The 20,798-nt window shown below is 46.2% G+C and overlaps 2 protein-coding genes across 2 annotated transcripts in view; one reads left to right on the plus strand and one right to left on the minus strand.

Moving 5' to 3' along the window:
- Nucleotides 1–19,694, minus strand: part of PTCHD1 (patched domain containing 1) — a 54,214-nt gene extending 34,520 nt beyond the window's left edge. Inside the window, exons 1-2 of the mRNA XM_081222649.1 lie at nt 19,651–19,694; nt 18,883–19,234 (exon numbers count right to left, since the gene is read on the minus strand). Of these exons, the coding sequence (XP_081078775.1) occupies nt 18,883–19,233 (351 nt within the window). The 5' untranslated portion in view covers nt 19,234; nt 19,651–19,694. The remainder of the gene's footprint in view (nt 1–18,882; nt 19,235–19,650) is intronic.
- LOC308608555 (uncharacterized protein) overlaps nt 1–20,798 on the plus strand; it is a 934,308-nt gene that overhangs the window by 229,286 nt on the left and 684,224 nt on the right. The window lies entirely within an intron of this gene.

The following is a 20,798-nucleotide window of genomic DNA, read 5'->3' on the forward strand; positions in this document are numbered from 1 at the left end:
AAGCAGCCTCAGCAACCCCAAAGGAAAGACCTGTTCAGAGGAAAACGGGAACAGCATCTGCGTGGATTTGGGAGAAAGGTTGGGAGGGGCTTCCAGAATATGCAGAGGGGCCAACGGCAGTAAACACAAGGAATTTCACGTTGTTCTCAAAGCCTTTAGCCTCCTGAAGAGTTGTCTGTATAAATCCTTCACAATTTGGGGTTAACAGAAAGTTGCTGTTGTCGTTGGGTTTTTTTTTTAATTGAAGTATAGTTGATTTACAATGTTGTGTTAATTTCTGCTGTCCTCGTTTTTATTTTTAATACATTTACTTATTTATTTATTTGTGGCTGCGTTGGGTCTCTTGCTGTGTGCGGGTTTTCTCTAGTTGGGGTGAGTGGGGGCTACTCTGAATTGCGGTGCATGGGCTTCTCGTTGGGGTGGCTTCTCTTGTTGTGGAGCACGGGCTCTAGGCGCGTGGGCTTCAGTAGTTGTGGCGCGCGGGCTCTGGAGCGCAGGCTCAGTAGTTGTAGCACACGGGCTTAGTTGCTCCGCGGCATGTGGGATCTTCCCGGACCAGGGCTCGAACCCCTGTCCCCTGCATTGGCAGGCAGACCCTCAACCACTGAGCCACCAGGGAAGTCCCTGTCGTTCTTTTTAAATAAGCTGAAGTTATGTTTGGATGGCACAGACGAACTAAGGTTTTATTTTCATTTAAAAAATGTATGTTCAGACAAGCCATGGGAAGACAGCTAGGTTGCAAGGATAATGGCTTTACACGTTTTAACTCAGAGTCTTACAGTTTTACTCAACATAAAACAAATGCAAGAGGAAGGGCTACCTCCCTAATTTATCCTGGCTGCCTCTCTGCTGCCTCCTCGTCATCCTCTGTGGTTCCAGCACGACTGGACTGAAAACCTGTGAGGTTTCCCCTGCACTTCCCGCCTCCTCCCTCAGTCGGAGCCAGCTGCTCTCAACCCTGCCCATGTGAACCACCTGTGGAACTCTACAAACTCAGATGCCTGGGCTCCCCCTCACACCTTTAAATCAGAATCCCTTGGCAAGGGCTCAGGTATCTGTATTTGAAAAAGCTTCCCAGGGGCCTACAAACACAGCCAAGGTTGACAAATCCTTGAATCATTCATCACATGCTGTGGATTCTACCTCCAAAATCTCTCAAATCCATCCTCTCGTGCTCCATTTCCATTGCTCCTGATTTGGTTCTAGCCCTTATAATCCATCTGGATGACAGAAACAGGTTCCTAACTCATCTTTTCTGCTTTTAGTCAATCCTCTAAATTGCCACCAGATTTATTTTTCTAGCACACAAATCCAAACCTGTCATCCCTCTGCTTTAAGTCCTCCAATGGCTCCGCTCCGAATGAATGATGGAGCCCGTTTATTTCTTAGATGATGATGGACAACAGCTGCTCCTCATCCTAGGCAGGCGTTCTCTTAGCTTAAAATGTTTTCTTTTTAACTTTTTATTTTAAAGTAATTTAAGACTCACAAGAAGTTGTACATACAGTTCAGAGTTCCCACGTGTCTATCACTCAGCTTCCCCGTAATGATAATATCATACATAACCATAGTACATGATAAAAAGCATGAAACTGACTTGGTACACTCCTATTAACTCAACTACAGGCCTTGTTTGGATTTCACTGGTTTCTACGTGCACTCTTTGTGTGTCTGTGTGTGTGTGTAATACTATGACATTTTACCACATGAGCTTAATTAATGCGGTTTCAAAAGGATCTCTTTTTCTATGTAGCAGTGGTTCTCAAGTCTGGTTGCACATTAGAATTTCCTGGGGGAGTTTTAAAAAGTACCCATGACTGGCCCTGCTCTAGGCCATGCTTTAGTCCAGCATTTCTCAGACTTTAGTATGTACACAGATCAATTGGGGATCTTGTAACAATACAGATTCAGATCTTGTAGGTCTGGGTGGAGTCTGGGTGGAGCCTGGGTGGAGTCTGCTGTCCTAATAAGGTCCCAGGGGACGCTGCTGTTGCTGCTGCTGCCAGTGTGAGGACCACATTTGGAGTGGGCCACCCTGTTGTCAGACCAGTGGAATGAGAATCTATGGGTGTGAGACCATGTAGCCAGGGTTGAGGACCACTGAGATACGTGATGGAATTCTAAGGCCGTGTTACCCTTGGAGATCACACCACCCCAACCTCTCTTTGAACCATTCTAGGTCATTTCAGTCTCCTCTGATGAGCCATCCAGATGCCAAACAACTCTTGGAGTTAAGAAATCCTTGCTTCTATATAATCCATATTCTTCTGAAATGTAAATGTAGCCAGTGTGAGCTCTCTCAGCTTGCCTCTCACTTCCACTTTAATTTCTTCCCTATACTTTTGCCCATCTTGAGACAAAAGGGAGGAAGAGACTTCACTCTCATACCCAAATTCCAGAGAGACTGTTTCCAGTTTACCACCTAGTCTCTTCATTCCCTTGTCAATTAGCCTCCAAGCCCATAGATATTATAATGACAGACGCTCACTTTCTTCAGCACTTGACAAGACTTTCAGCTACTGACCTTGTTTTCTGTCTTGCAGAGAAAACCCCAAGCCATCAGATGGAAATTACCCTCAACTTGCTGCCACCGTATCTCTAAAAATACCCACATCCATTCATTTCTATCCTCCCTGTCCTGTGAAAATCAAGGCCATGACCCTTCCTCTCTCTAAGATCAATTGCTTCCATTGGGTTCTGGCTTTCCTTTCCTTCTTCCTAGTATTGTTTATCCCCTCTTCTCCCATGTCCTCAAACTTTTTCTACTAGTTCCTTCCCATGAGCTTTGAAATAGGCTTATGTCTTTCCCATGTTAAAAAAGGCCTCATTGACCCCGCTTCCCTTCCAACTTCTGCCATAGCTTCCCTTCTTTAAGAAGCTCTTTACATACGCTGTCTCCAACTACACTTGAAAGAGTGATTCACGCTTGCTAACTTCATTTCCTCACCTCCCACTCACTTCTCAAACCACTCCATTCTGGACTGTATCCCAGCACTCAACCAAAAGTCCACAATGACTTCTAAGCAGGTAAATCCAGTGACTACTTTTCAGTCCTCATTTTTTTGAACTCTCAGCAGATACACACAGTTAAGTCAAAATAGTACTTTAAACATATCTAAGATGGTTAGGCATTTTTGAGATTTTCGTGGGAATCCAATAGGTTCCTTTAAGGCATGGGCATGGTTTCTTCACTGCTGCATCCTTGATTATGTGCCTGGCAAACAAAGGTGCTCAATATGTGTGGTTTGACCAAAACCCTCCCTCTCTCCCATGATGAATTCCATGACACAATTTTCTCCTCTCCTCCTACCTCTCAACCTGGTTTTCCAGTGTCTATCTAACTGACTTCTCTACCTTTACCTACGTTGTAAATTTGATACTACTCAAGATTCTATCTCTGGCACTTCTGATCTTGTCACATTCATTAACTCTTCTCGGGCAATGAGTTCCATCTCCATGGCTTGGCTTGTGATTTTTATGCTGACCAATCCCCAGTTCACATCAATGCCTCACCTCTCTTCCAAACTCCGTATCTGAATTTCCATCTGCCTCCTGATGATTTGCAAATACATATTATGGCAATATTTCAACTGGCATATATCCAACAGCTGAATCTTTTCTTCCAAATTTCTTCTTCTACCTGTTTCCTGTTATGGTTAACATCCTTCTCCTCTTTCTACTTACCCAGGTGGGGAACTTCTAAGCCGACTTCACCCTTTTCCCTTTGTTTACTCACAGATCCAGGGAACCTCAAATCCTATTGATACCATCTCCCTATTTTGGGGATAGTATTTTCAGTCTATATTCTGAAGCACATTAGTTCCTTGGGTTGTTAATAAGGGTCATCAAAAAAGTAAAAAGTATTCATGATCAAATAAATTTCAGAAATGCTGAACTGGATAGAGTTAAATAGATTTCTTTACAGAGGAGCTTTTAAAAGCCTTTGATATGCTAATGTGCATTCAATATGGGGCTACTACATGCATTGTTTCCCAAAGTTATTTGGTCACAGAAGCCAACTTTCTTTGCCGCATCACAGGAAATTTTTACTAAAGCACATTTTGGAAAATGGTGGTCTAATTTAGCCCCCATCTTTTCTCCTTCGGCAGCTTTTCTCCTCAAAGCCTCTTGCTTACAAACTTACCTAAGTCTCCTCGGTGGAGGAGGGGATCTCCCCCTCTCCAGTATCTTGCCTCTCCAACTTAACCTCTATACTTCTATAAGAACTGTCGTTATAAAATTTGGGTCATGACTCTCCCCAGAGTATTAGACATCCTGGCCCTTACTTCTGACCATGTCATCCAAATCCTTACTGATTTTCTGCCTCCTTGTTCTATCAATTACTAACAGAGGAATGTTGAAGTCTCTAGCTGTAATAGTGGGTTTGTCTATTTCTCCTTTCAGTTCTATCAGTTCTTGCCTCATGTATTTTAATACTCTGTTTGTTAGGTGTATTCGTGTTTAGGATTGTTATGTCTTCTTGCAGAATTAATCCTTTTATCATTTTGTAATGCCCCTCTTTATTCCTGATAATTTTCCTTGTTCTGAAGTCAGCCATATCTTAAATTAATAATAGCTTTCTTTTGCTTAGTGTTAGCATGGTACATCTTTCTCTATCCCTTCATTTTTAACCTATCTGAGTCTTTATATATAAAGTGGGTTCCTTGTAGGCAACACAGAGTTGGGTCTTGTTTTCTCTTGACCCACTCTGATAGTCACTGCCTTTTAATTGGTATATACCATTATACCATTCATGTTTTAAGTAACTGCTGATATGGTTGGATTAATATCTACCATAGTTGTAAGTATTCTCTATTTGTTGCATTTGTTGTTTTTCTAAAAAAATTTTAGTGGTTGCCCTAGCCCCTACAATATATATCAATACCTAATCTAAGTTCACCTTCGGATAATACTGTAATGCTTCATATGTAGTAGAGTTGTAACACAGTAGTTCCAATTCCTCCCTCCTGTCCCTAGTGACATGGCTGACATTCATTCTACTTATCCATATGTTATAGTCAATCAATATATTGTTACTATTATTGCTTTAAACAGTTATCTTTTGATCAATTAAGAATAAGAAAGCTAAAAGATTTTACTTTACCTTCATTTATTCCTTCTCTAACATTGTTCTTTATATAGATCGGAGTTTTTGATCTATGTAATTTTCCTTCTGCTGAAGAGAATTTCTTGCAGAACAGGTCTGCAGGCAATGAATTCCATCAGTTTTTTTTTTTTTTTTTTTGGTCTGAGAAAGTTTTTGTATCTCCTTCACTTTGAAGCATAATTTTGTGGAATTATAGAATTTCAGGTTTCTGAGGTTTTTTTCCTTTCAACTCATTAAACATTTCATTCCACTATCCCTGCTTGTGTGGTTTTTGATAAGAAGTCTAATGTAGTTCTTATCTTTGTTTCTATATGTAAGGTGTTCCCCCACCCCAATCCCCTGTCTTCTTTCAAGATTTCCTCTGTCTTTGGTTTTCTGTAGTTTGAATATGATATGCCTAAGTGTGCTTTTATGGGTGCTCGTCCTCTTTGGTGTTCTCTGAGATACCTGGATCTGTAGTTTGGTGTCTATCATTAATTTTAGAAAATTCTTGGCCATTATTATTTCAAACATTTCTTCTGTTGCATTCTCTCTTCTTCTTCTGACATTTTAATTACGTGTATGTTATTTTGATATTGTCCCACAATTCGTGGATGTTCTGGGGTGTTTTCACTCTTTTGTCTCTTTGTGTTTCGATATGTGAAGTTTCTTTCATCCAGTATTTAAGCTCACTGATTCTTTCCTGGGCTGTGTTGAGTGTACTGATGATGGTCCATCAAAACCATTCTTCATTTCTGCTACAGTTTTGATTTCTAGCATTTCCTTTTGATTTATCTGGAGAGTTTCCATCTCTCTGCTTACATTATCTATCTGTTCTTGATGTTGCCTACTTTTTCCATTAAAGTCAACAACATATTAATCAGTTACTTTAGATTTCTTGTGTGATAATGCTGACATCTGTGTCATATCTGAGTACGGTTCTCATGCTTCTTTTGTCTCTTCAGACTATATATTTTTTCTTTTTTGCATGCCTTGTAATTTTTTCCCCAAAGCTGGACATGTTGTTTCAGTTAGTAGGAACTGAGGTAAATAGAATTTTATAGTAAGGACTTATGTTAATCTAGGACTTTGGATATATTTAATGTTTGTTGTGGCTATAGGTACCAGAAGCTTCAAATTTCTCTATTGTCATTCTTTTTGTCTCTCCTCTTAACTTTGTCTTTCCTAAGTACTCCTCCTCAGAGAGAGTCTGTGTCTTACAGCTCTTCAGCTATAATCCACTATTATTATATTGGAGCCCTGTTGGTGTGGTGGTAAGGTGATGGGAGGGTAAATGGTATATAACCTTTTGAAGAAATCTCAGTCTTTAAGTGGACCTGTGCCTTGGGGCTGTGATCTTCACAGATATTTCTCCAGCGGTATAGTTTTCTTCCCCTGCCTCCTACTCCCTTTCCTGGCTGCTGCACTCCTAATCTACTTCCTTGAAGCCCTGACACCTGTGGACTCTGCATCCCCAACTTACGTGAGACAAAAGCTAAAGGGGGCTCTAGTGGGAAGGAGGAACCTAGGATAAAGTTTCAGAATGGTGCTCTGGCAAAGTCTTCTTCCCTGGAGAGTAGCCCCTCGTTATGGAGAAGACTAGGTGAATTTCAGGAGGATTACTTTTCTTCCACTCCCTGCCAGCAGTATGTCAAAATTACCATTTAAATGTTTCTACCAGAGACATGCGCTCCAGGTCAGCAGATTGTTTCCATGCCTTTATGGATTTGGGGATGGCACTTTTCCCCGTGACCTCAGTTCTCTGATGTGCTCGAGAAAAATCATTGATTTTCAGTTCGTCTAGGTTTTTCCTGTTGTAAGGATGGGGATGCCAACTTCCAAGCTCTTTACATGTCGAAGCTGAAACTGAAAGCTCCTCCTTACTCTGTTACTGATTGAAATACTTCTTCAAGGCCATCTGACACCAGGGGCCCTGCCTTGCTCATCTATTTTTGTATTTCTTGGGGGCAATGTGGTGGAGTTAATTTTTTACTGATGCTTTAGAAGCCAGATCTATTTCCATCTTGATTCCTCTGCTTATTAGTTAAGCTGTATGATGCATCAGTTATTTATTTGTGAAAAGCAGTGTTGTCGAATAGAACTTTTCTGATGATGAGAATGTTATCTGTCCTGTCCATTACAGGAACATGTGGGCTACTGAGCACTTGAAAAGTGGCTAGTGCAAGTGAGGAAATGAATTTCTTATTTTAATTAATTTAAATTTATATCAGTTAGCCACATGTGGCTAGTGGCTTTTGAGTTGGACAGTGTAGGTCTAAGGCTTTAGAAGTGTAGACGATGGGTCATCAGATATGCTATTTTAAAATTCTCCCTGAGTAATTCAAAGTAAAAATATAGACTGATGTAATATTACATCAGCTGGGAGCACGAGGCCACGTCAACAAAGCTTCTGGTTTAGTAAAAGGTAGTCACGGACTGTACAGATACTTTTTATAAAAGGAGACAGTGATTTGGAATGTGTCAACTGAGTGACTAAGGTGGTTAGTCTTCTCCCCTGGGAATCCCCAGGAGGTTGTTCTCTTGCCCCAAACACGTGTGCGTTCAGTGCAGATATTGGGAGGTTTGTGTGGCTTTAGGCATGCTGCACTTTACGAAGTTTGTTTACACACGTTACATCTCCTTCTGGCTTCCAACACCATGATGATGATATTGCTGATCCCATTTTATGGGCGAGGAAATGAAGACCCCAGAGAGGATAAATGACTTTTATCACGGACACTTTGATGGTTCACAGCCTCAAACACAGAACTTCGGGGCTCTGAAACAATGATAATTCCACTATGCCAAAATCAGTACTTACAGAACTTCACTCCAGTTCTTCTTTACCTCTCTCTAACAGAACTGACATCAGTCAGTAGTTGAAACTGAACATTAGCTGCCAGGGTCCTCCCCATGGACACTTCACCTCTGGCAACCACAGAGCTGAGTCCTTGTCTCAGAAACACAACATGTCGCTCCTGTTTGTACCTGCTGTGCCTTCTGGTCTGATGTAAAGTATGTTTCTGCAAAGGCAAATGGCAGGTGACCCTGTGTGGGAAGTCTTTGGAAGGAAGGAAGCTTTGGCAATCACACATTGATGGTAGTAACAACATCCACACTGCATGGGTGTGGAGTGGGGGGCTATCTCTCTCCCCGCCTCATCTCTGAGCGTCCTTTCTTCTACTCAGCCCCTTCCTCCTAAACTCCAGCTCCTGGAGACAGGCAGCAGGGGCAGGGCCCTCTGTCCAATATGCTTGCCTTAAACTGCAAACTTAAAGGTTCAGGCTTATGTAGTCTCCTTTGAATGACAGCATAATTCAAAATTAACGGCCGAACAAATAACTCTTTCACCCTGCTGTATGTGTTGTCCAGGCTTCTACAGAGAGAGAGAAGCTGCATTTTTAGAATTCGTCCTGGCAGCTAATTACTAGGATGCTTTATAGCAGTGGTTCTCAAAGTTTGGTCCCTAGACCAGCAGGAACAGCATCACCTTGGGAACCTGTTTGAAATGCAGATTCTCAGGCCCCACCCCAGACCTACAGAATTGGAAATTCTGGGGGTGAGATCTGAAATCTGTGTTCGGACAGGCCATCCAGGGGATACCTACTCAAGGTGGAGAACCACTGCTTTAGAGTATGGAGGCAGTTAAATGGCACTCATTAGTCAGGATATATTATACAAAGGCTCTTCGGGTCCACCAATCCACTGATCTAGCCAGCGTGGTTCTCAGACCAGCAGTAGCAGCAGTAGCCCTGGGAATTGCAAAACATATTCAGATTTGAGAAAGATTGCTAATCTTCACTTAAACCGAGGTTAGTTTTGTTTGAAGAGTTTAGGCACAGAGAACCAGGAAGGTAGAGAAATTTTCTTCAATCCTAAACAATTGTAGATTTCTTTTATATGAAAAGAAATTTTAGACACAGGAAGGTGGAGAAATGCACTGACCTAAATGACTAAAACCCCCAGTCAGCAAAATTTTACATTTCACAGTTTCAAGGGGCTTTATTATCAGTTGGCCTGGTTCTCCTGATCTCTGGCAATTCTGACACACTCTTCCCTTTGAAGTGCTTGTGGATCTACTGATGTGGGGAAGATTTCCCAGGGAAACACTGTAGTCATGTAAATTAAATGAGAGAGGAGAGTTATCAACCCGCTCACCTAAATGGCTGGAGAATCCCTCTCTGGCATGCTGGGCTGTGGGAGAACCTTGAAACTGGAGCCCACAGACTCTCAGAGCTTTTCATTCCAGAGATACTTCCGGACAAGAAGTGAACGCTTCCTTTGTGTGCAAAAAGCCCTGTCAAGTGTGAAGATGAGGTTCTGAGCCTTGCTACTCAAAGTGTGCTCCACTGACCAGCAACATCACCATCATCTGAGAGCTTGTTAGTAATTCAGAATTGCAGGTTCCACCCCAGGCTGAATCAGAATCTGTATTTTCCCAAGTTGCCCAGGTGATGTGTGGGCATAAAGAGTCTAAGAGCAGTCAGTTTACTCAGTATGACCACTTGCCTACATGCTATACCAAAACCAGAATAAAAACGAGACAACAGTGCAAAACTCAACAAATTAAGCTACTGAGTATTACGAAGATTTTTTTTTTTTTGAGCACTTATGCTAGTTGTATAGCAGAGATACGGTTTTTGTTTTGTTTTGTTTTGTTTTGTTTTGTTTCTTGCGGTACGCGGGCCTCTCACTGTTGTGGCCTCTCCCGTTGCGGAGCACAGGCTCCGGACGCGCAGGCTCAGCGGCCACGGCTCACGGGCCCAGCCGCTCCGCGGCACGTGGGATCTTCCCGGACCGGGGCACGAACCCGTGTCCCCTGCATCGGCAGGCGGACTCTCAACCACTGCACCACCAGGGAAGCCCAGAGATACGGTTTTTATTGAGACAATTGGAAGGAATTGACAAAGCCATGGTATTTGACAAATTCGTGGAGCCCATGGAAGAATGAGCAAAGGAATCTCCACTTTAATGCCGAGAGATTAACAGTTCTAGTGTTTCTGTTAAACTCACCAGAGATACACTGATTCTGTACCAGCATCCTTTTTTAAGTTCACCTCTTAGAACAAGTCTTTGTTACCCTGGGCTCCCTCTTGAGAAATGCGAAGCTGAATGACATCAGAATGGTGATCTCTTGAACACTGATGCTACAACTGGGAAAACCACTCGTCCTTGATTTTAAAAAAATGTGTTTCATGTTTACATTTGAGTATGGGTTAGGCCAGTGTTTTGAGACTTTACTTCATGTACGTAAGGACACGTGTAGTGGAGAGCTGCCTTTGACGGTACTTGCTGGGAACTGCAGAGTGTCTGCCCTCCCAAATGGGAACGGACCACTGGAGACTGAGGTCAATCTACACCTTTCCAAACTACTTGAACCAAAAGAGGTGGTCAGGCGTTTGGTTTTGGTGTTTCTTTACATGAGTTTCTCCCCATATAAAGTAAGTATCAACAGATCCTAAGGCAGAATGGATGCTTATTGCTTATCATCAAGTTTGAAACCAAAGTCTATCAAGGGTGAGAAGTGAAGACACATCTAAAGAAATCACATGGTCATGCTTGAATTATATTCAAGCAAAATAAATGAATAGGGAAGGCAGAGCGTGTTTTCCATCCTACAAGCCATCAACCAGCCACAATTTACTAAGCACCTGCTGTACATTCCACATTATACTAGTTTCTAGGAGAGATGTGGGAGTATAAGACATTGGTCCTGCCCTTGAAGAGCTTTACTATCTTAAGAGAAAGTATCACATGACAATACAGCAAATTATAGAGTATCTAGTTAAGCATTAAAGAATGTGGGTACAACTGAAAGCCAGATAGATTTAAGGGAGGGAGGGAGCCATGAATTTGGGAAGGCCTCACAAAGTAGGAGACATGTGAGTTTGACCTCATAGTAAGCAGCAAGTGCATTTCTAGGCGGGGAGAGCAGCACAGGTAGATGTGTGAAGATGGGGGCTGTGAAAGGGGGGCCTGCAGACTCCTCTTGTATTCCTCAAGGGAAGAGGGGCTGGACACAGGCCACTCAAATGTGAGGGCTTGATATAAAACCACAAATCCGGGTGGTGTCCAGGTCCAGCTTGGAATCATCTTTACCACCATCCAGTGGCAAAAATGAAAATGGCAGTTACTTAATCAAATTCAAGAATAACTGAACAGCTATGCTGGGTCATTCTTGCCTGGGTCATGGCCATCTTGTTGAGTGAAGGGATGAACATCCCTTAGCAATGTGGGCCCTAAACTCCTAGAGGTATGTCTCTAGATGGGTGTAAGACCCTTAGTGCAGATGCTCTCAGGGTTCCACCTGTCTTCTCTCCACTCACACTCACCTCTACATGTCAAGGCCGCTCACCGTGAGCACCTGCAGCTCTTTGCCTGTGGCTTTTGTAAAACAACAACAAAAAACAATTCTGCTTCTGGGAACACATACAGCATCTGGAATTGCTAGAGATTTATGTACTGTGCCGGGCGGCAGCCGGCTCAACTAATGATGGCTGGAGACTTGGGAGAAGAATATCCAGGTCCTTCACCCGCAGTTGGGATAACTTGGATGGAGGTTATCCAGTGTCTCCCAGAGTTCCCCAGTGCGACTGAGCCCTGGGTGCCCACAGTGGACACTGGCTTGAGAACACTCCCTTGACTGGCTTCCTGCTACTCCCTATTTCCTGTCCTCACTTCCTTACCGATGGTTTTGGATATCACGCCCCAAGGTAACTGCCTGCACTCAAATCCTCATCTCGACTGTACTTGAAGCCCACAAGTTAAACCTAAAGTAGAAGACCTAACAATGGGGGTCTTTCAAAATACCAGAAGCAATATTCTCGAGAGGATTTCCTGGAGAGCAAGAAGATAAAAATAACTTCCCTGTTCCCTCACTGCCTTCTTTTGTTCAAAATATGACTTCTGAAGTTGAAGGCACGACATATTATTCAGGGCTTCCCATATGAAATAACAACTGGTGTTGATTTTCCTTTTTGTCTTTTAAAGGTTAGAGATTACTCACCTCCCCTGCTGGTCATTAAATCAGTCTGGCAGAATACCTCGGAAGTTCTGTGGCCTTCCGGGCATGTGGCAGCTGCAGAGGCAATGCGGCAGACAGGCCTGCTTGCTGTGATGTGCTACCAAGCAGGTGACTTCAAAGGTCTGCTTCAAGCCTATCTCAGGTATCACTTGGGGCTCGTACTGAGCCCCAAAGTCAGGTACCAGATGGCATATACCACAGAGTCAGGGCTGATCAGATCCCCTAGCTCCTGTGCCAAGGGATGCTGCAACCGCTCAGGAAACAAATAACTTCTTTTAGCTTACTTCTTCTCTTAGTTATCACAAGAAGTCACCGGTTAAATGCTCAGCTGTTGGATGAGGTTTGTAAGTCTGGTGAATCCTGAGAGGTTCGGTCTTTGTGTTTGTTAAAAAAAAAAATCATCTTTCTCTAACTCTAATATGGCATCTGTCAAGATACTCTGAGTCATTAAAAAGGTGGGCTTCCTCTCACACTATAGCTTTATATTTAAATTTCAGTTTCAGTTAGCAGTTTACCCAGAGTTTGTTCCAAATGCTTATCTACATGGGCAAGTAAAAGATTGCTCCCCAAGGGCTTCCCCGGTGGTGCAGTGGTTGAGGGTCCACCTGCTGATGCAGGGGACACAGGTTCGTGCCCCGGTCCGGGAAGATCCCACGTGCCGCGGAGCGGCTGGGCCCGTGAGCCGTGGCCGCTGAGCCTGCGCGTCCGGAGCCTGTGCTCCGCAACGGGAGAGGCCACAACAGTGAGAGGCCCGCGTACCGCAAAAAAAAAAAAAAAAAAAAAAAAAAAAAGATTGCTCCCCAAATCTAAATGAGACAAACAGAGTGGGCATTGGAGGATACTAGTCACACAAATGACATGTGCTTAGAAGTCAGACAACCCTAGAGTGATATTGAATTTGGATTATTCAGATGCACCTCCCATGAAATGCAAGGAGAATGAAACGAGATCTCACCCTCTCCTTACTTTGCTCCTAGTGCAAAAATAAAGTGCAAAAGGCAACTGGCTGGTCCGGCAGATGCACGAATGCTGCCCTTTCAGGCCTGGCCTCAATCTTTTCTAAGAGTACATGCCACCTGGATAACTCATCGAAGTGACAGGACTGCCCAAGGCATCATAGCACCTGTCACCAGACAAAGCACCCTGAGATGCTAAGAGCACATTCCAGTGTCTGCGGAGATGACCTTTAAGGTGCCTTCCAAACCCAGGGGTCTTTGATCCCCTGTCCTTTGGATGCAAGCTCTTCGTTTGTCATTTTATGTTCAGAAAGGCAAAGCAGCTGGACTAGGCAACAGAGCACGGCCTCCTGTCTCCTCGGCAGGTCCCTGTTCACAGTGGGGTCTTACGTACTGTCAGGAGAAGCCCGGCCTGGTGGGTGCCTGCTACAGGCCGAGGGTCAGGCCTGCCAGCAGTGGGCACTCTGACAAGTCCCAAGGCCAGCAGCAATTCAGCAGCTTTATCATTCAAGCAGTTAGACCGTATTCAGTTTCCTGGGTTCCTCTACATTGGGATTTAGACCATAAAGGACAGAGCTCTAGGAGAGCAAGATAAGTGCATCTTGGGGAAGGTTACATTGGAAAATCTGGTCTTTGGCCAATTGCCCAAACGAGCATCTCCTCACAGGTTGTAGTATTTGTCCCCAGTCAAACTTCTATAAGATTTTTGGATGTGAACTTCCCTTTGGCATTTTTTCATTTTACATAATCAATGCAGATGAAAAAATCCTAGCAAAACAAAAAGAAATACACACATGAACCCTTTCAAGCAGTATTTGGGGCCAGATAATTCTTTGCTGTATGGGGCTGTCCTGCACACAGAGGATGTTTAAGAGCATCCATGACCTCCACCCACTAGATGCCAGTAGCAACTCACCCCTGGTTGTGATGAGCTAAAATGTCTCCAAGCCTTGCTGAATGTCCCTTGCAGGGCACAATCGCCCCTGATTGAGAACCACTGCCTTAGAGATTATTTAACAGCATTAACTTCCCGAAATTGCTCCGGTAAGGGGGTTTTGGAATATAGTATAGGAACTTCATTATGTAAAGGACCAAAGAGTAAATATTCTAGGCTTTGAGAGTCTTAGACCATCTCTGTCTCATATTCTTCCTTGTTTTTGTTTTGTTTTGTTACAATCTTTAAAAAATGTAAAAACTCCTACGCTCAAAAATAGGCTGGAATTTGCCGATCCTTAGACTGTAGAGAAAGACATAATGGCGATTCCTATGATGACTGAAAGTGCTGAGACAGTATTTGGAAAACCTGGGATCTTGATCCAGCCATCAGGTCTTTGTGACCCTGAGTGAGCTGTTGTGCTGCGCTTCGTGGAGAGCTTGAATTAAATAATTCCAAGTTACATTCTATCCATCTCATTTTGCAACTTAATTCTCCTTAATATAATTAAACATGAAAAGTTTAAATAAAGTAGAAACCCAATATTTGAACAAAATGAGATTCCCCAGTAAAAGGAAGAATGTCTGCATAGTGAGTATGTGTCCTTCCCTTGGTTTGGAATAAAACAGCCTATGAGGTCCCCCTGAAAAAGAGGACGTTATGCCAAGGAGACGCCCCTATGCAAGTGCAAAGCTGAAAAGTGTTTTTTTTTTTTTAAGTATCTGGGTAGATATTCTTTTTTTTTCACTTTTTTTTTTATTAGTTTCTGCTTTATAACAAAGTGAATCAGTTATACATATACATCTGTTCCCATATCCCTTCCCTCTTTTGATATGACTACAGAGGTGATCTTGGAAAAAGAGAAAGGAAGAATGGTATCTTGGAAAAAGAGAAGCCTTAGAATCTGCCTATAAAGTTGTACACATAAAAATGTCATTTTGAAAATACATTTCAGAGTAGTTTCTGTGGAATTTTCTTTGCCCATCACGTAAATGTCTGAGCAAACTAGGGCAGGTCCCTTGGACAGATATTTACTGAAGGCCTACTATGTGCCAGGGACTGTGCGAGTGAGGCATTGGAGTTGAATTCACCCGGACCTGGCCAATGAACAGCACTCAAACAGGAAATCGCTGCATTCAATCATCCAGAGATTTTTTTCCAGTAAAATAGTCTATCTTTCTGTCTTTGTATATTGCTAATTACAAGTATCTTATGCTTTACTTTGGGCATGTAGAGTTTGTGTAAGTGGATTTCCATTGACACTAGGCAGCATCAGTCGAGAGAACGTCCTTATGATCCAACTGCCACTGTTAGAACAACGGTATAGGGTGGGGATGAGACTTGGGATGAATATACCTCATTTGGATGCCAAAACTGTACATTTAAAATCACTCAAGTAGTTTATCATACGGGAGGCAGTAAATGATAGTGAAAAGAGCCCTGGGCCGGGGAGTCAGAGCCCCGGGTCACAGTCCGGGTTCTGTCCTTGTCTTGTTTTCTATAGATAATTCGGTTAATTTCTAAGGCACAGTTTTCTCATCGGTAAAATGGAATCACACCATTTCTCCTGCCTACCCTTAGGTGTTTGATGTATTTAAACATACTATATGCTTATAACTTATAAGCTGTTATGAAGGTGATATCATTATTATAAGGAATGGGCTAAATTGGTTCTTTACACACATGGAACAAATCAAGTATTGACTTGATCACAGCCAGATCAGTTATCAACTAAGACCTGCTTACACTTCACTTTAGGTGATCAGGAAGAAACATATCCATAAAAGCTCGGGAGGCGCTACTCTGAAATTTGCTCTGAGATGAACATCATGGATTTTTGTTAAAATATAGTAATGAGTTAAATTTAATATTCTAGTGAAATGGAGACTTTTGAAGATCAACATGTATTTAAAGGGGTTCAGAAATTAATGGTTGATCCTTTGCCAGTACCATCACGCCCCACCTACTTTCACCCAAAGTTACATCTTTGCCCTGTAGGCTTCAGAGGAAACCATTGCTAGGGAGAGTCGCCTGTCTCATAGTTTGTGGTCAGATTCTAACGCTGCAGAGGTCAGAGTATGGCAGTCATGTCACTTGCATGAATTTGAGAAAGCTCCTCCAAAGCAGATCAGCTGGGTTGTCAAGGGTGGATTATTTTTTTCTCTGATACTCTCAATTATGTTTTTGAAAAAACCAACCTGGATTTTCATTTTTTGTTATCATCCCTTCCCAGTCTATTTTTGATCAGAAAGTAGCTGGACTAATATTGCAAGAAGGATCGCCTTCATTGAGTAGGTACAACCCCAGAGCACCATGAGGAGTGAGTGACACAGCCCTGCAAGTTACTTCCTTCACTTTTGTCGTGGGGCACGAGAAAGCCTCAAACCCTGGTTATGCTTTGCTCACTTTACTTCCAGTGCGCTGTTATAAAACAGGCAGGGGCTGGCTGGTGTTGTCTACAATGTTAACTCTCAGTGCTACCCTTGATGCCAGCAACAAAGTATCAGAATAACACTAGTAAGGGCAGAAACAGTGACTCTTTCGCTCCTAACATCTTGTGTAAAGGACAAATCTTTCATGTCTCTAATAGAAAAAGAGAGGGAAAAAGTAAGTGCTTGTTCCCACACTTTACAGTACCATGACTACCGAGGGTCCATTTTTCTGTCCCCTAGCTCCATACCTACCAAATATAGGCGTTGGATATAAGAAGAAAAAGATGGATATATAAAATTGAAGGCAGTTCCCTCAGTTTCATGAGTCTGGGTTTTCATAAGCTCTGTGAATTCATTTTCACCAGAGAGCCATCAGCTAGAAATGAGTTCTGACCACTATGCCACTTGGTTTTGATCTTCCCCAGAAACCTAGAACACGAAAAAACATCCCATTTCTTAAAACAATTCACTCACAAGACCACCGTCCTTTAAAGCTGCCCTTTAGATATGAAGGCAAAGCCAGCCTCCCTGGCTCTCCAGTCCCAACTTTCTCTTCTAATACGGTTTTCTGTCCTGAACAGATCAAAATCCAATAGGAGAGAAACAGTCCAGTTGAAAAGGCATCTGATGTGCCTGTTGATGTCTCATTAACCTTGAGAGTGAACAGAACTGGTGACTGCCCGTCAGAGTGGCGTGACGGTTAGGGGGAAGAAAAATCCCCAAAAACAAGCCAGTGGAAACATCACCTCAAAAAAACAAAAAACAAAAACAAAAACAAAGAGAAACATCATTTAGTAGATCATCTATCACAAGATGGGGCAGCTTTCTAAATGTCAGGACTGGCTAAATTATAGTTTCCTTAAGCCTATGATGAAACTACTACATGTTTTCTTGGGAAAGCATTTGGAGCAGTATTTATCTGTGTGTCAAAATACGGTAACTAAAGTATCGGGGGGAAAAAAACCCACTTCGATGTTGGAAACATAATCATGAAAAAAGCAAACTCAGGATTAATGTTACTAAGGTTCTGTGGTGAGTATGTGTGATGTGTGTGCCATTAAAAATACCACGAGCCACCCAATGTGGGAAGGTCCTAATTGCATTGAGTCTCTAGTCAGATTCCCCTCATTACTAATTGCTGATTGATAACATGTCAACAAATACGGGGGGGGGGAAATTCGCTTGTCTCTAGGGGGTTACCTGTAGAGTAAAAGAGAAGCAAAGAGTCCCCCAGGTTCACTGGCTGACTCCCGGTGGGATAAGGAGACTAGAAATCTAACCAGCCTCCAGTCCTGGATCTGGACCAGAGACCCACACAAAACCAGCACCTTCCATCCCTCGGCCCCAGGGCTCCAGCTGGGACTGGCTCCTGTCTGCCCTCCCCAGAGGAGTACCTTAAGTAAACAAGACCCAGAATCCCCACCAGGGCTTGGATGGAACATTCTCACCTATTTCTGCTTTTCTCTCCCAAGGTCTCCACTTTTCCAACTCTAGTCCTCACTCCTCTGCTTTTCTTAGGAACTTCCTGAAAGTTATCACCATTAACCTCACTTTTTACATGAAATTCCCACCTCAGGCTGACAGCACACCCTGTTTCTTTGAGTGTCACCCTCTAACCAGCTGCTCGGTTTCCCGTGCTCTTCTCAGGGCCACACAGCCTGGCTTCTGTCCTCCCCCTTCTGGCTCTGCCCCTCACCCTCACCCTCACCCCAAATACACCCAAATGAAAGTGCATCAGTCGAATCCCCCATTTCCCAAAGAACTTTTTGCATTTCAAAGGAGAGGAGCTACCGTGAAAGATGAAACAACTGCGAATTACAAACGTTCTCTCTCCCCCTAGAAGTCAGAGATGGCTACCTCGCCCGGGGAAGAGGGCAGCAGGGCAGCCCCGTCCTCTCTCCAGGACCACACTTCTTTCTGGTGGATGGGAGGCATTTTCTTACCATCCCGCTCACAGCCCCTCCCAGCAGCCTTTTCCAAAACACTCCGGGGTCAGAGGAAGGGAGAAGGAATGAGGACAGGGGAGAGGGGTCTCTGAATCCCCCCAAGATAGTATTTTGTTTTCAAGTAGCAGGACTTTCTAGAATGTCTTCTCTAGTTCGGTTCCTTCTGGCCCAGTTACCCCAAAGCCTCCCCGCCCCCAAGACCACTGCAACCAAAACAAGCGCACCGACCACAGCACCGTGGCCGCCGCCGCCCCAACTGTTGCAGCGGCTGCCGGCGTGGCGGCGACGGCGGCCAGGGCAGGGCCGGGCCCGGACCCGGACGCTCCCCGCCCGGGAGGCTGGGAGGCTCCGGGCGGCCTTCGAGGGGCGCGCGGTGCAGCAGAGCCCCTGCGGCAGTCGCCTGGGATGGGAGAGGAGGCGCTCTCAGCCCGGACCCCCGCGCTCAGCCAGCCCAACCGCGGCAGCGGCGCCCGCAGAGGCTGCCCGTGCCCGCCCCCCTCTCACCTTTAAGATCAGGTCGGTGTGATGCTGGTCCAGCATGTTGGCTTTCTGGAAGGAGGTGACGATGACCCGGCCGTAGCGCCCAGGGGTCTGCAGGTCCGAGTAGAGCCGGTGCTTGGAGCGGTTGACCGGGAAGAGGCTGTTGACGAGGTTGCGCTCGATCTTGGCGAGGCTGTGCTGGGGCGCCAGCAGGTGCTCCACGCTCTCCTCGACCTGGTAGCGGCTGAAGCTGGCGCCGAGCAGGATGGAGATGAGCACCGGCGCCGAGGCGAAGAAGACAGGGTGACTGGCAATGAAGTGGCCGAGCCGGGAGAAACACGTCCTCAAGCCCCTGTGCAGAACCTGCCGCAGCATCCTAGAGCAGAGCGGGCGCGGGAGGAGGGCGAGGCGCACGCTCGGCGCGGGCTCGGGCGGCGGCGGCGGCGGCGGCGGCGGTGGTGGCGCCCGCGGCGGCGGCGACGGCGGCGGCGGCGGCGGAGGCGAGACCCGGTGCTCTCCCGGAGCCGCGGCACCACCATCGGGGAGTCCCGCGCCGCGCCTCGGGAGGGTCCCCTCGGGCCGGAGACACGCCCTCCTGCCCGCGGCCACGCCGGCCCGGAGAGCCCCCCAGCTTGGCGGCCTCCGCGCCGCCCCCACCCCGCCCTACCCCGTGCGCCCTCCCCACCCCCCGCCGCCTCCCCGCCAGAGGGGCTCGGAGCGGCGGGGCAGCGTCCCGGCTCAGCGCCGGAGGTGCCCGGGGCAGCCCCCGCGGCGCGTCATGACCCCACTCACCCGACCCCCGAGGCCAACGACGGGGTGGCGCGGGGAGTGGCGGCGGCGCTATCGCGGGGAGCTTCTACGCGCCAGCCTAGGAGCACGAGGACGGAGAATTCCAGGCTACACCCAGTCCCCTCCCCTCCCCGCACTCCCCTCCCCCGGCCCGGCCCGCCGCGCACGCCCTCCCCTCCCCTGTCCTCCTCCGGGAGGCCCAGAGATGAATAAAGAAATGGCCCCGATTTTCCAAACAAAAAGTAAAGAGTTTTCCCGGGGGGCGTCGGGCGGACCCGCTCAGAGCCGAATCCCCCCAGAGGCGGAAAGGAAGAGGCTGAAGACTGCGTGCGCCCAGGCTCTCTCGCCAGGCTCAGGTGGTGGCGCGCACTGGCTGGTGCGGAGAGGGGGTTGGGAGCGAAGACGCTCGAACGTGGAAATCACGCCTCCTCTCAAGTAAGAGCCGTTTAAAATATCCCCAACATTGCAGCTTCCGCGGGACCACAGAGTCCGGGTGTGACTCTGGGGCACGTCCACTCCAAAGGCGCCTCTGGAGAGTCTTCTCGCTCTCAATTAGGGGCACTCCAGAGTGGGTTGGACAGTTCTGCTGCGCGCCCCTCAACCTCCCCACACCGTCCCCCAGTAATAAAAGTGCTGATAATGATGGTCAGTCGGTGGAGCCGCCGGTCGCCAGGGCTCTGTTGCTCCCGGACTCCCGCCTCTCCGCACTGCCGCCGCCGCCGCCGCCTCCTCCTCTTCCTCCTCCTCCTCCTCTCTCTGTCGTCACTGGCGGGTCTGGGGGACCTGGTGCGGCGGGGCTGGAGCGGGCGCCCCTGCGGGCATAGAGTGTTTGTGAACAGCTGGTTAGGGAGTCTGTAGCGTTACTCCCCTTCTCTCCTCCACCCCGCCCTCTTCTCCTCAAATGGGCGAGTGTGGGAGCGGGGGACACCTTATCTCAGACCTGGAGAGATGTGGTCTCCGAGAGTGCCGAGCCGCAGGGGGCGCGGGGGAACCCGGGGGCCGCCGACGGCTCGGCAAAGTTGGGCGTGTGCTTGTGCGCGCCAGCCGTGAGCTAGAAGGCAGCCACTGTGGCTCCCCTCGCACACCCCCTCCAGAGAATTCCCCGAGAAGGCGGGCGCCGGCTTCGGGCCCGGGATAGACCTGCGGCGGCG

Source organism: Mesoplodon bidens (assembly GCF_964165515.1).
Source record: "Mesoplodon bidens genome assembly, chromosome: X".
In the NCBI taxonomy this organism is placed as follows: domain Eukaryota; kingdom Metazoa; phylum Chordata; class Mammalia; order Artiodactyla; family Ziphiidae; genus Mesoplodon; species Mesoplodon bidens.